We start from the raw sequence: 17276 nt of genomic DNA on the forward strand, positions 1-17276 counted from the left end.
ATAACAACAAATCAATATTCATATTTCACCCACTTTAATTTGTGTACTTATAGCTGGTTGTACAGCAGTTTTGAGAAGCAATAAGCATTGTGACAGGTTAAATGGCTTAATTTCTTCTTTCTTGCTTTTGATATTCAGTCATTACTTTAGGATGATCTAAAGGTTGAAAATATAGAAACTAAAAAAAAGAGATAATGCTGCAAATTTCAGCGAGGGTCGAAAATATTTGCTAATTCAAATCATAGGTAAATTAAAAAAGTATTATTGAAAATAAATGAAATGATGATGTAGCAAAATAGAAGGAACTGACAAAGTTGATGGTTGATTTAAATATTACTGGAAGAACTGCAACTACAAACAACTAATGCAACTACTGAGAAATTGTGTGCTTTATAAAATATGGTTAACTAAAAAAAAAAGAAACAAATTTATTAAAATTAAATTAATAAAATTACAAATTAAGAATAAAATTCAAAAATTTTGTATTATTTTCAAATTAAGTAATTCATGGACAATTTTCCCACTCCCACCCATGAACACATTGACCCTGTGCAACTTGCTGCTTTTATTCACTGGATAAAAATTATCCTGGGTGTTATCTAGCAATTTTATTTCGTATTCATTTGAAGCTAACTACACACTTCAGTTTTCATTAACACTAAAATTTTATTCAGCAGCTTGATAATAACACAAAGAAACTACAACTGTTTTACTCATAATTTACAAAATCCATATACATTATGACTAAACAGTGATGTGTAATTATAATATTATATTCTTTAACCTAAAGATATCACACAAACATCACACTTAATAGGATAATACAATACTGAACTATACAACAATATTCTCAACAGCCATCCTGCAATATTAGGCAGCACCAGTACTTGGTGTTTTCAACATAAATCTTTGGTTACACTGGCATTATTAATGGAATCAAATGTCTTAAAACTAAAACAACAATGGATTTTTCTATTTACAAATGTATATTTATCTGTATACCGAACGTTACATTTCTAAAAACATAAAATTACACCCACCTGTTAGCCCAATGTCAAACTCTTTTCTAAAATCATACAAGTATTCTAAATTAGTACAACTCGGTTTTGAGTACTAAAACCACATGTTGTAACTCATTGTTTTCGACATTTAAGAGTATAGAAAGAACCACTGTTAACTTTGACACAATACATTTAGCAATTTATGAATTTGTAATTTTAGATAAGAGAATGTTTTGTTTATGAATGATTATATCTTATGACATTAATTATCATTTATTCATACAGTTGGTACTCAAGACAACATTTCCAAAGGTAATTCATGATATTTCTGATACTTGTGTAACCTGTTAGGAAGTATATATATATACTAAACTGTGTGTACACATACATTTTTTTGGTAAACTGTATTGTTTTATCTTCTGAAAAAAAAATTGTCTTTAAGTGATTACTAATCAGGCCATATTATTATTAATATCAACTGTTTATTAAACTATTACTTATATATATATATTGTTTCTGTTGTAACTATAAATATGATCATATGCACCTTTCGAACATATAAATTTGACTGTATGTTCACTTCTATAGAATAAGAACTATTTTTAGACAATGGTTTACATTGCAATTATTAAAATTATTTAAAAAATTAATTTGATTTTTAACATTGATTGGCTTTTACTTAAACCATCTAAAGCAGATTACAGGCTGTTTTATTAGTATTATCACATATATGTGGCATTCATGATGTTTAGCAAGAAAGGTAAAAGGTCTGGTCATTACACAAATACATGACATCAATGTTTTGTCCTAGTCATAGCTTTAATGTCAATATACATTTCTAGCACCTGACTTATGCTTGGAAGAGATGTGGCATTAGAGTAGACATATACTTGTTGGACCTGAGTTCTTGGAAGAAATTTTGTATTTGTTGAAAATGTACAATTAAAGAACCTAAAGCTATTGAAGTTGTCATGCTGTAAGTGTGAATAACAAAAAGTACAAACTTTATAGAAAGTTTATACATATAAATAGAGAAACAGCTATTACATAAAATCAAATGAATTTACAAATAACAATAGCATATGATTACACAAACAATCCTATGTACATTATTCTCATTGATCTTCTAGCTTTCAGTGCTTCATCAACTGTTTGGAACTACCCGTGCTACCAGAAACTGCTGCAATTAGTAATGTTAATTAATGGTCTGACTTTTAATGTTATATTCATATAATTATTGCTCATGAAAACATTTATAATCATTGTTTGCTTTAATGTATACAAGAAAATAAATAATGATTATTATCCACTCGAGTAAGTAAGCCTATCTTGAAAAATACGAGCAATAATATTTTTATACAATGTTAAACCTACTTTAAGTGAAACACAAAAACTAAATAATATATATAATCGTGTGGATGCTTCTAATAAACAAAACTGTGTATAAAAGAATAAAATAATCTTTTTTTTATCAACAAGTTCATCACTCTGCATTTGTTTACAAAGCCATTTTCAGATATATATATTTCCTCTAACCTTTTATTCTTTATGCACACTTAAGTAACATCTGCACCACAAATGAACAACAGCTAGCCAGTCAAACACAAGAACTGTACAAACAGTTATTATGCCAGTATTACAGTTCCTGAAGTACCTAAAAATTGAACAAACATTTAAAAAATTATCTTTGCTCTATAGTTTTTACTCACTTTAGCTACAGAAATAAAGAATTATCTAATACAATTTTCAGCAGCCAGATAACATCATCTCCATACCTGTTCTTTTTAACTACAAGAAACAAGTCAGCATATAAAAAGAAAAAATATTTGGCAAAAATTACAGTTTAAACTATCATCTCATACACCATTCTCACTGTAAATAGAAGTCTATACTACAGATATGTGCTATTTGTGAGAGCAAAAATCTACAAAACAGCGACTACATCAACAGCTAGGAGTACTATCAGGTGGTTTTCTTAGCTTGGTGTCAACTCTGAGCATCAGTAGTTGACAGCAGTTGTGTTTGTTCTGTTGTTCTTTCTTCTTCTGGATGATCATTAGTTGGATCCACTTTTCCATCCGAGTCCATTACTTTTAATTCAATATGTTTCAAATTCCCAGTATCTTCATTCGTTTCTTGGGTCTTGAGAGTTTCAGGAATTTTCCAAGCTGCCGGACCAAGTGAACCATTTGGTTTGACTTCATTGGCTAAGAAAGGGGCACTGGTGGTCTCCAGACTAGTCTGAGGTCTTTGCCATTCACTTTTTACCTGAGACATGGATTGATGTTCATGTATGCTGGGAGTAGTCGGAGAGCTAGATTCCTGTGATAAATTCTGGTTGAATGTAGCTGATGGTGAAGTTATAATCTGTTCTGGTAGACCATCAAGGATATTGACAGTGTTCAAGACCTTCTCTAGTTCTCCTTTAAATGGGTCTTCCAAGTTAGTTTCAGAGCGCTGCTTCTGGCGTTCCATAAGAGTAGCCCTGTAAGCAGCTAAGTACACAGCACGGTGAACCTTCATGTACAAAGTGTCGCTGACTGCCACTACCGTGTAGTCTGGAATAAAGCTTGCTTTTGATGAGCTTGGCTCTATTGGAGCATTGGTCAGGCTAGGAGATGAACCAGGAGCTAGTACTTGAGAACCAGACTCTCCTGTGAATGAAAAATGGTCAACATAAAACCAAAGTATTGTAATACATGTCTCATAACCTATATATTAACTGATTTTCATTTTACCCAAAGCTACTTCTCTTTTCTGTCTATCCTGATAATTTGTTTTAATTACTTTGTGTTTTGAAAATCCTTATACAGATTTTCATTTTGTACTCACTTTTAATAAAGGTACTTTTCTAAAGATAGATCAGTTATTTTCTCAAACATTTTTTGCATGCTACACAGTGTTACTTAAGTCTTTAATCAGAAATTTACATGCATTGTTAATTCAATTTCATCAAAGAAATTTCATTATTCTTTCTATCATTTGTTACTAAGCTTACATAAAATGCTTTTCTATTGTTTCTATGCACTGTTACTTAATATTACACAAAGGTCTTTTTTTTTATCAATTCTAATTACTGTTACTTAAGTCCTCAACCAGAAATTTTCTACTGTTCTCATGAGGTTACTCATTATTCTCACAATATCTTACACACCTATCCAGTAATACAATATTTATTTTATTGGTACTCAGCCATTATCAATCACACATTTAATCTTTGTTAACAATAATCTGTAAACATTATGGACAGTCCTATCATTCTTCATGGGCCATAAAGTTTTTAAAATAACAAAGAGCTATATATCATTCACAATGTAATCTTTGCAACATAAGATCAACATAGCTATATTTTTAATGTTTTATTCTCTTTTTTGAAAATCTAATAATTTTTTGTTTTATACACTACATTATTAACCTTAAAAGCATGGGGTGAAAAGAAATTTTTCTTATCAAAATGTTTCATGGTTTGACCCTAGAGAATGACCTTTACGTTGGTAGCAGTTTTGTAAATGATAACCCTAAAACTGTATGCTAATTGTAACTCAATCGTGTCATAATTATAGTGTTTTTAATTTTCCACATCAGTTAAATCCCATTGGTAAGCTTAGATGGGAAAGAATTTAGCCAATCAAACTCAATGGAAACATTTTATGTCACTGCATATTCCTTTAATGTTTACCTCTGATTACTTTATGAATGAAAACAAAAATTTTCAATCCCATATTTAACAGCCTAATTTACCAGTTACTTTAGAAAAAGCCAAAATTTTACAAGGTTCAATAATAACTATAGTTTTTTATTTAGTTTTACTCTATTGTGTAGATCTCAAAACTAACAATGTGAAAATATTATGCTATTTTTTATTAATGTTCAAAAACTCCATTTGACTTATATTGAGTTTTGTAGAAAAATTTCTAAAATCCAGAATGAAGACACAACTGTTTTTTTCTAATTATGTGTGGTTGAGTGTTGTGTTTAAATGTGATTGGTAAATAAGTTATCTAAATTTTTTTTTTTCAGTGAAATTAATAGACAAATAATGATAGAAAAATTTAATGGTAAAATCAGATTCTCAAAATTTTATGAGGTTTATTCTAAGGTTAAGCAGGCATTAGATTACTTTGTCACGCCCCCAGCTAAGTGACACGGACTGACACAGTTTAAATATTTTAAACCTCTACTATTAATAAAAAAGGGACCTGTACTTTACCTGGTGTGATGCCACTCAATAATGCAGTACATCCAAAACATGTAAATGGTCCTGCTTCAAAAACCAAATTTTCCTTGCCTACTTGAACTCTAACTCTACCTTCAAGAATTAGGACAAAATAGTCAGAAGGTTTCCCAGCCTGGTATATGGTCATTGCTGGAGCATTCATGTCATCTTTGCTACGCAGCTTCAAGTTGAAGAAGATGTTCTGGGTCATAAGGCGTCGAAGAACGGTGGTAGAAATGAATTCCTTCTGGAATGGTTCAAGAGCTGTGCAACAATAAAGAAAAAGAACAATTTAATACTGTCACTGTGGTGTATATATTCCCTTATATAGTTTAGCAAGCTGTACAGTAGCAGAACATGAGAAATTATGAGAACATGGGAGATATAGTCCATTTTTAAAAGCTTGACAACTGTGTAATAAGTAGAGATGCACAGGTAGTAAAATTTGGCGAATACCAGGTCCGGATACCTGGTCACTAAACTTCAGCCAGGGCCAAATGTCAACCGAGACCGGGTTCTCCCCCCACCAACAACATACACAGAAATTAGAAACAAAAATAAAATTGATGTGTATGACATTGAATCAAATAATTGCCAACAGAACAATCAAGTTTTACTTTCAACTTTCAATATCTAGTCCCAACTTCTCAAACCCTAACTCATATTGTTCTCAAAACCCCTACCTTCTTCAGAAATCCACTTCTCAACCATGCCTGACGGTCAGTCTTTGTTGCTCAGAACACATTTTTTTTTTAACTAAACCAATTATTGACTTTAACTTTCAGTACCTCATAAGTTGCCACAAAGATTAAGGGTTAGATGCCACTTTCAATTACCCAGATTCAGCTGTTTTTAACTTCGACACTCGGCCTATGCCGAGTATTACCAGGAAGTCCAATACCCGGCTAGGGCTGAATATCTGGTCAGGTTCCCGTGCATCCTTAGTAATAAGCATAAGAGAAATTGGATATTCATTGTGGGAATATATTCCTCTACCAGTAGTTTAACAGTTGTGCACTAAGAGAAAAAACTAAATAATAGGCCTAATAATGTTAATGCAGGGACAAGAGTTTGAAATGATGACTACATACACACACACACACATACATATGTACATACATGTATATATATATATATAACCTGCTCATTAACTAGAAGAATATCCAAAATTAAATGTTTTTTCTAGTGCAAAATTACTTTAAGCACTCTTATACTCTTAAAAGAACCCTTGTGGTAAAATTTTATATTTTTCAGTAAAACAACTTCAATAATAAAATATTTACTACAATTACAAACCATTTATGCATTAGGCTTAGAGATAACAATTTTACAGTAACAAAAGTAGTCAAATTGTATTTATTCATATGTCCATGCAATTTGTTTGCACATAAGATAATTATTTAAACATTTCTTAAATCTTAATCAGTTGTATACACTTATATACTAAGTGGCAATGTGTGATTTTAATATTATTAAATGTTCCAACAAACATAAGATAAATTTATCCTCATCACCCAACCAATATATTTTGCACATTCTATTTTCTTTTTTTCTGATCCTTTTCTTCTAATTTCATAGATCTTGTTAAGTTATAATAAGATATTTTTGATGAGTGTCTAAATCTTACTTTCTAACACATTCTTCCAATATTAAACACTTTTTCAAAGTTTTGATTCAAACTTAACACCAGTTGTTCCTTACATTTCCCCTTACATTATTGTAATGAGAAATGAGAATGGATCTATAGACTTATAGAATAAAATGTGGTCAGAAGACATTTCGTGGATTTATGAATATGACTGAAAAATTATGCAAAAGTAGCCACAGCTATTATTTTCATTGTTAGCAGCCTATATTATTACTCAAGTTTAATTATTAATTAGTTATTATATAGATAATAAAAAATTAGTTTTATTTAAAGTTTAGGTTACTAATCTGCTGCCTTCTTTCGAGAAATCCTGATGAGGACAATTTCTGTATTGGTAGTGACTAATATTTGATCAAGTGTCTTTCTGATAGAGCACGTACATGTTATCCATTCAACTGGGGTTTCCCAGCTTTAGAATTTGAATCAACTTAAAGACAAGTATGCTTGCTACATTAAAGTTACAATTATTTATATGCCTTATTTAAAAAAAATTATTATTGAATTGGTTAACACTGACTTAGCTCAATTTTAAGGAGTTTCACTAGCAAATGATTTTTAAAAATCATTTCCATTGGCATTTTCATATGGAAATTTATCACCTATACACGGAGGGCCTTACTCCTTTGCAGAAGAGTAAACAGCTGTATAATAAGAAAAATAAATTTTAATAATGTTCGTGCAGGAATGTATTCCTCTCTGAATTTTAAAAGTTGTCAAATAAGGAAAAGACAATATAATAATGATCATGTGTGTGTGTGTGTGTGTGTGTGTGTGCGCGCACACACACACACACACACACATATATATTGTAGCTGTGCAATAAAAAAAAAATTAAGTAATGAACATTAATTTAAGATCACATTTCTTTCTGATGGGTTTAACAGATCTGTTTGTTTTTGGATACTTTTGCAAAGCTACTAAACAGCTATCTGCATTAGCTATCTATTGTTTTGAACTGTTAGACTAGAGAGAAGGTGGCTAGTAAACAGCACCCACCACCAATTCTTGGGATACTCTTTGTCCGACAGAATATTGGAATTTGACTATGATTCTTGTAGCACACCCATAGCCCAAAAGTGTAGGCAATGGAACCACAGTTCTAGTGTTTTAACACTAACCACTGGACCCATTCACACTTTGCCAATTGAGGTGTCACATAAACAAACCTGAATAATGTTACCATGCCAACAAGGAATTGCATTCCTTTCTGGGGGTTTAATGGCTGTGCAAGAAGAAGAAAAAACATGAAATACAATTAACACATGAACACATTCTTTTCTGATTGACTTAAGAACTATGCAAAAAAATAAAAAGTAACAGTACGATGGAAGAAAGTACTCTGTCATAATTAAAAGGAAACTTGATAAATCAGATAACCAGAGTAAAATTTAATGAAAGTATGTTTCACCAGGTTAACCTGGCATCATCAGGTACATTAACTACAATGAATGAATTGAAACTACAAATATATATAATACAGTGCAAGGGTACACTGAACTTTGATTGGGTAAATTTAACAGTAAGGTATGATATTTCCGGAGGGTATTTATTGATAGGGCTCGACTTCTTGAGAGTCAATGTCCGTAAAATCAACAAAATAGGAGAATATAAGTACTCTTTCAAAAATGTGAAATACTATAACAACAAAATATATAAATTAAATACTGTAACTTGAAAATTGTAAATAGAGGTACAGTGATTCACAGAAAATAATTTTCCATCTGATCCTTCCATATCCTTTCCACATATTTCTCGTAATAATCCTATTGTTAAACTGTTAAAAGAGTTTTCAGCTAAAACTCAAACAATAATAACCAGATATCACAAAATTAGACCAAACTTGAAACCTCCTGAGATCAGTGCCATGAAAGCCCTAAAGAAGGATAGGAACAATATTTTGTTAAAGTTCAAAACAGGTAATGCAGTGGTAGTCATGGATTGTACTGACTACGTCACAAAAATGAATGAAATTTTGCATGACAAGATTCATTTCAAATTCCTGAACGAAAACGTAACACCTACCCTCAAAAAGAAACTATGCTCATTTTTATTACAACTAAAAAAGTCCAAGTCTCTTACTGATCCGCTATACAATTTTCTCAGACCATTTGACTCGTGTACCCCACAAATCTACGGCCTTCCTTAGGTTCATAAACCTAATTATCCTCTAAGACCTATCGTATCAGCCTTTGGGGCATTTAATTTCAACTTACAAACATCTAGCGTGGGTATTTTCTCCTTATGTCAGCAGTGCCTCGTCTTTTATAAAAAAAAAAAACTCCGAAGAATTTGTCAACAAACTTAAACATTTTGATACACTTTCCGTTCTTATCAGTTTTGATGTAAAAAACTTATTTACACAAGTACCTGTTTTTGAAGCCATCAATCATGCTCTTGAATGTTTCAATAACGACTCCTCTTCAAGATCTTTACTCTCTTCTGAAATTTTGAAAAATTCTCTATATTTCACAACTTCCTGTAACAACTTTCAATTTGAAGGCTTCAATTACGATCAAATAAAAGGGTTAGGCATGGGAAATCCTATTGGCCTCGTTCTTGCAAACATTTTTATGATTAGAATTGAACACCAAACTATTTCAACTTTCCTTCATCCACCTATTTTCTGGGTAAGATATGTGGATGATATTTTTGCTGGACTCCAGGATTCATCATCCATTTAAAAGTATTTACAACACCTGAACTTAATTCAGTTTGATATCCAATTTATTATGGAATATGAAGAAAATCATATACTTCCATTATTGAATGTTCTTGTCAAAAGACAGGACAAAACTTACCACACTTCCACTTATCACAAAATCACTCATACTGGCTTCCACTTATCCTGGAACTCTTACCATGATCCTTCACAAAAATTAGGCATAATAAAAACTCTCTATCATTCAGTGAACATTTGATGTTGGATCTCAAAGTGCTGAAAAATGAATTAACAGTCCAGAACGATTTCCCGCTACAGTCCGTAAACAAGGTCATCTCAGTGCTAGAAAAGAAAACATCTGAAGCTCACGACAAGTCAGTTATAGAGGAACATCCCATTTATTGCATAATTTCCATTATCCCACAGGTTTCACATTCCATCAGAATGTATTGGAAAAACATTTTTTTAAAAAATATGATATTAATTTAACGATAGAATTTGTGTTTCTTCCCGGCAGAAAATTAGGTCAAATTTTATCCAAAAAAATACAAAGATACTGATACATCCTGTTCCATATATCAAATATATGTGAAAATTGTGATGAAACTTACATTGGAGAAACCTACAGGCAAGTACCCACCCGAGTTAAAGAGCATTATATAACCACCTTCTCATATCCATGAACATATGTTTAAACATGGTCATTCATTTCATCTTGATAATGTTAAAATTCTTAGCAGAGAAAAAAATATAAATTGTTGTAAAATTAAGGAAGCCTTGCTTATAAAACAGTTTATGCCTAAAATAAATAAGTATTCTGGCACAAATTGTATGTATTCTAACTTTAACTTAACTATGTTGATGTTCAAAAAGTTTTTTATATTATTTTCTGTGAATCACTTTACCTCTATTTACAATTTTCAAGTTACAGTATTTAATTTATAAATTTTGTTGTTATAATATTTTACATTTTTGAAAGAGTACTTATATTCTCCTATTTTATTGATTACGGACATTGACCCTCAAGAAGTCAAGCCCTATCAATACACACCCTCTGGAAATATCATACCTTACGGTTAAATCAAAGTTCAGTGTACCCTTGCACTGTATCATATATATTTGAAGTTTCAATTCATTCATTGTAGTTAACGTATCTGATGATGCCAGGTTAACCTGGTGAAACGTACTTTCATTAAATTTTACTCTGGTTATCCGATTGTTCAAGTTTCCTTTTAAAAGGTAATAGTGTCAGCATCAAGATTATTTCCTTCCTGAATAGCATAAACAAAATTAAGTGCTGATAAGTTCATTTTCTCAGCAGTAATGAACAACAGCAAAACAAATAAGAGCATTCAAAGTTGTTGTTTTTTTTTACAGAAGTCATAGCTGCAAAAACATGAAAATGAAATATTCACATTTTTATATAAAATTATAATGAGAAAAAATTATTTTGGTTGAAATCTGAACCTAAATTTCAATAAGAAATCTGCACTAGACATCACATGCAATTCTTCAAAAGTTTTGAAACATTTAATTTTTCTATAATAACTAAACCTAATTATTCAGTAAATATGCCACCAATAACCAAAGGCTAGTAAAAACTCCTCTATGACATCATAAAAAGTACTCAGTAAAATACTTGTAGAGTATAAATTGTATATACAATTAAAAGGAATACAATATTAGAATAATTGCACAATAAAAATAATTTTTAAAGGAAGGGACCAGGCCCTTCTAAAGATGGTGGCATAAGAACTCTAAAACACGTAGTCTTTTTAAGCCTGGTCCCAATTTTCAATAAATTATTCATTGTGCACATATTTTAACATTGTATTCCTTTTAATTGTATATACACAGATGCTCAAGTGCCATTTTAATTTACTTATTGAGTATAAATTGGCCTGCCATTGTAAACACAAAGGCTTTGTAAGTATAGTCTTATTACTAAATATCAATAACAATCAAAGACTGGTTAGGTAATATTTTATATTTATGATGTACCAAAACTGTAGGATTTTTGAGCTTTCTTTTAAGCTATAACCAAGTCTCCTGTAAAAACTAATGATGATAAAAATTGTAGCACTAACATTTGAAGTTGAAAACAAACAATCTTAACAGTCTGTGTCCTATTACTTTTTTCTGTAAAATGATTGCTCAATAATTGCATGTACAGTAAACAACTGTATGTACCAAAATATTACTATATTTCCAAGTAAGGAGTGTGTGGTTTCATTAAAAAACAAAAACTCAAGGTATCTCTCGACCTTTAACTTAAAATATTTTGTCCTTGTCAAATTATGATAATAAACTTGTTCCTTATCTTAGCTTGTTAAACTAACCTTGAATAAATCTGATTTGATATAAAACGGTGGCTGCTAACATTAATGACGGCACTAGTCATAAGGGGATATCACAACATTTCTACTTACTTAAAAACTTCACAATCTGAAGTAGATAAGATATGCAGCAGTTATTTTAATAACACTTGACATACTTCTGTATCCTTTATATGATAACAAAACAAGTGTCATCCATCTCCGAAACAATAACATGCTTTGATAATAGAAGTAATAGTACACTAACAAGTCTACATGTAATTCACAAATAGTTCATTTTTTAGTGCGATAGATCTCCAGTTTTTACATACAGTGCTGTGCATAAATTGGAGACCACTGTTAAATCTTCTCTGCCACTTTAAAAGTTGAGGTCTTACGTCACCAGTAAATCTCTGTCAGGTTTTGCCATATATTTTATAATTTATAGTCAGAAGTAGTGGATACTGCAATGGGCAAAATAAAATATCAAAAGATATATTAATGAATATCAATTAAGTTGAAAACTGGCTGGATATATATAAAATGAAATTTTCTTAGGAGCAAAAATAAAATTTTTCTATAATAATTAAACCTAACCTATTCAGTAAGTATGTCACCAATAACCAAAGGTTAGTAAAAACTCTTCTATGACATCATTAAAAATACCCGGTAAAATACTTGTAGAGTATAGTTTGCATATGTGGAAACTACGTACTATTTGGTTAAGTATTTCTATTGTGAGATTGAAAAAAGTCAAAAAACATAAATAACACACCTGTGATCAGGAAAGAAGTTAATAAATTGTATCTGCATGCTGAGCTATTAATTATTGACAAATGATAAGATTTACTAGTTACAAGTACAACAACTTACAGGTTGACATGTCTTAATAAGTTAATACTGTGAAGAATTACAAGAAGATCTGGCTGATTAAATGTACAGCTACTAACAAGTCAACAGATATTTGTCGACTGTTACTGCCAACTAAAAAGTTTGACAGGTTACATGTACAGTTCCTTACAGATTGACAAGTATCAATATACTTTTAATGCCAACTAAGGAGATATGTTTGGTTATGAGTACAACTACTTACAGGTTGACAGATATTGAAATGTTGCTAAAGCCAGTTGAGGATATATGATGTTTTTTCCCTGTTGGCCTTCTCCTATCTTAGCAAAGTCTGAGAAATATGTTTGGTTATGAGTACAACTACTTACAGGTTGACAGATATTGAAATGTTGCTAAAGCCAGTTGAGGATATATGATGTTTTTCCCTGTTGGCCTTCTCCTATCTTAGCAAAGTCTGAGAAATCCTGTTTCACCTGAGCATCTTTACGAAGTTGTTTCCGTCTATTATCACCTAAGGTAAAAAGTTGGGGACATTTATTATAAAAAAAAAGAGGCCTGATGAAGCCATTCTGGGGAACTTTGATTTGATGAAATATATTATTTCTGGAGTAAAATGGTCATTTTTATCAATTTTTATATAATAATCCAGTAACGAGGCCTAAAATACTCTACGCAGAACTCCAAGATCTAAAGAAAAAATATTTAATCTATTTTAACACATCATATAAGAAGTTTTGTTTTAAGACATAAAGCAGTTTAATAAATCAAAAGATAACTTTCAGATATTACTTTGATTCGGTGTTTATGAATGTTTATGGCTTTATTTAAAATTATGTAGTGAATGTAGTGAGTTAACTAATTCAGTAACTGTAGCAACACATTACAGGTTAAAGCTGTAACAATAGTCGGTAACTTTAATTATTATGATATTTCACAAGGATTTAAATATGTAAATCCAGAATGAGAAAATATACAAAATATGATTAAAACATAAAAAAACACACAAAGAAGAAAAAGGAGGATGATGTATATTATTTGTGTTCATTACAATATTATTGTAAAAATATAGAACAAATCTATTTTTTAATATATATTTAACTATAAGGTGTTTGGTAATGTGAATCGAAAAATTTATTGAACTAAAAAACAAGCACTTTTCACATTGTATATGACATCAGTTTTCTTTTTTAACACCATCGTTTACTCCTAAAACCTATATTTTGTTATTACTTACAATATACGTACATGCACCTGAAGACAATACAACAGTTGCTGATTTCTTTCTTATTAAAGTAAGCAAAATGAAGCATTAAAAAAGTAATAAATGTTAAAAGACTAGTAGCATACCCTATTTTGGATTTACTAAATTAAAGAAAAAAACAACAACACAATTTATATTACAGGACTTAGAAAATAATGTGAGTAATCTTACACACAGTGTCTGTTTCATCGACAATTTCTGACTGGATAATTTCTTCAATGACATCCTCAAGAGTAACCACACCAACAATTTCATAGAAGGGATCTCCTTCACCTTCAGTGTTGATATAACGAACAAATGCCATATGTGAGCGACCTGAAATTATGGAAAAATGAAAAATAATTATAAAAAACAAACAAACAAATACACATTTCCTATGTATGCAACTGGTAATACTGTAACTCATTTATTAGCTTTGGAATAATAATAACAATAATAAAATATATATGTTTATTTAGGAATTGGCTACACATATCTATAAGAGACATTTAAGGGAGCAAATAACATAGAATTAATACACAAGTACTTTTCTGGTTTAATGGTAACATTCAATATGTGTGTATGTATGTGCGTGTGTGTTTGCAAAGACATGGCATATAAAATATTACAATGAAAATTTAATGTAGATGCACATGTAAATTTTATGTACATTCAAATTGATCTATTTTACATAACTCAATACATGTACAAGATGATCAAATATCCAAGTAAACTTAACTACTGCAGGAGTCTGGATTATGTCCATTGGATGTACGTACATATACAACATTGTTCAAATGGATGTCTGTTTAGTGGAAGTTCAGACATAATAGCAAACTTTTTTGGAATGAATCTAAGTTTCAAATGGACAGCAACTGCCTGTTGTAAAAACCTACAAATGTAGAGGATGACGTTTTGAATGTTTTCTGCCTTTCATCTTCAGGCGGAAGACTTTCGAAACATCATCCTTCTACATTTGTAGGTTTCTACAACAGGCAGTTCCTATACATTTGAAACTTAGATTCATTATGAATACTCTGCCTAAACAACCTATCAAAGATTCTTTTGGAATGCCATTTAATTCTTACTATAACATCTGATGGATATAAAAGTCAACTTTATTTCAAGATTTTAAGCACACCATTGAACAGATATCCATGTATTAAAACCTACTTTTATGCATACAGTTGCAATTATCTTTTACTCACCAGAAACAATGTATATTCATATACTGTATGAATTTGATGAGTAAGTAATATTAGTATCGCTAATTTATCCTTCCAGTGGACAAACTATTTGAAAGTCTAATTTTCTTCCTCAATACTGGAATTGTGTGCATTTTTATTTTTAAAAAAATGAGAGGCTCAGTCTGTACTTCAATATAGCATCCTTATGTTACTCTCATCATGGTTAGTAAAAGATTAACATCATATCAGTGCTAGAGATTTACTTTATTTTAACAGTTTGTTATCACCAGGCCTAAGCAAAAATTGAGTATATGATATAATTTAAAATAAGTTTTCTTTGGGAATTTTTTACATATTTTCTTTTTCATTAAAACACTTCATGATGGAAGAGCACCATTTCAGAGAAATGAGAAAAGAAATGTCTTACTATTCAATTGATATTTTCTTTCATATATGATCTGTGCTAAAAAGTAAAAACAGAGTCTGTCAGAAGTAACTTACTCTATTTCTAAGGCGTATTTATTTTGGAGTGATGGATAATATTCAAGGTATATATATCTACGCAATATTGTTTTTTGACATTTATCTGGATTATGGTTACTGGGTTCATAGATATGAAAGTAGATTAATTTTTAGTGTATGTGTGTGTGTAGATAAAAATTTATTGTAGGTAAGTGCTAAATATGAGATTTTATGAAAGCTATCTGCATTCTGTACATTGTAGGGAATCAAGCCCTGAATTTTAGCATTGTAGGTCCATAAACATACTGCTGACCCACCAGGGAAACTTTATATTAAGAACAAAAAAATAAGACAAAAAAAAAAAGTTAAAATGTTTAAAAGAAATTAACATGTTGGAATGGCTGAGTACATAAAATCATTAATGTTTTAGCACAGTAAAAATACAAAAACTGTGTTGTGCTTTATACTACAAATAACAAATATTAAGACATTTAAAACATAAATGAATTTGTTGGAGAAACCTAGTAAACAATATAAATTTTCTGTTTTAGAATGTCCCATGTCAGAATAAAACAAATATGTTGTACTTCCAATGAAAAGTGTTTATGATATTTATGAGGAATAAATAAATATGTTAGACTAAGTACACAACAGCTCCAATATACCTGTATTTTTATGGTTGCTTATGATATGGCAGGATAATTCTATATGTAGCTAATGATTTAAGACACATAATATCAGTGGTTGTAGTACAGAAAGGAGGGGTTTGTTAGTCTACAGTGATATGCAATTATTGATAAAATACACAAACATAAAACATTATAAAAATAACTTCAACCAGAAAAAATACTTTTCTGTGAATGTTAAGAGACTTTTTAATGTGTACTGACTTAAATTACAATATTAAACAGATGTTTTGTAAGATAATAAAATTAATAACTAAGAATCCAAACATATTAAAAGTACAAATAAAGAAGAAATTAAGCTTCCAAAATTAAGCAGGTGTATTGTGTGAAGAAGTTAAGAGTTCAAATTTAACCACTTGTATTATATGATCAATGCTCATCTCAAATACATCTCTGGATAAGGAAATTTCAAATTAAAAGTTTAAAATATGCTTAGTGCCATCACTATTTGTTAAGATTAAAAATGCCATCCATAATTAAACCATACTTAGAATTGAGTTAGTTATATGAAAATTACATGTTATTTCACAAGCTCACACATTTAATTAATATGAACTTCCAATCAGAGGAATCTATGTATCAAAAATAAAAGCCAACCTTATTATGAGTATAACTAATTACATATACTGTTCTTACAATTTTACTTAAAGATTAGAATGTATTGTTTCTACAGCTTGGTGCCCTCTCTGTTAAAAGATATTTCTGACTGAAAATCCAATAATATCTGACACGGTTCAGTTAGTTTTGAAGTTTTAGGTTAACGATGCTAAGAATGATAAATAATCTCTATAATAAAGGTAGAAACATAAAAATAACAAAACTGGATATACTGAAACACTAACCAACACTGTTAATGAAAGTAACATTAAAGGAAGAATACAGTATACCTTACTTAAGAAAAACACATACACATGTAAGAAACTAAATTTATTTTCATACTTACCCACGCATGACCAAGAAAATGTTACAACATCACTCTCTTCATGCTATATATATATATATATATATATATA

At 30.2% G+C, this 17276-nt stretch overlaps 1 protein-coding gene across 1 annotated transcript in view; it reads right to left on the reverse strand.

The window, feature by feature from the left end:
• Window positions 1-646: 646 nt before the first annotated feature.
• The window catches only part of LOC106459761 (metal transporter CNNM4-like), a 37508-nt gene continuing 20878 nt past the window's right edge, over window positions 647-17276 (reverse strand). Inside the window, 5 exon segments of the mRNA XM_013919415.2 lie at window positions 647-3655; window positions 5212-5481; window positions 13057-13096; window positions 13099-13199; window positions 14121-14264. Coding sequence (XP_013774869.1) covers window positions 2988-3655; window positions 5212-5481; window positions 13057-13096; window positions 13099-13199; window positions 14121-14264 — 1223 coding nt within the window. The 3' untranslated portion in view covers window positions 647-2987.

This window comes from Limulus polyphemus, unplaced genomic scaffold (genome assembly GCF_000517525.1).
Source record: "Limulus polyphemus unplaced genomic scaffold, Limulus_polyphemus-2.1.2 Scaffold657, whole genome shotgun sequence".
Lineage (NCBI taxonomy): Eukaryota > Metazoa > Arthropoda > Merostomata > Xiphosura > Limulidae > Limulus > Limulus polyphemus.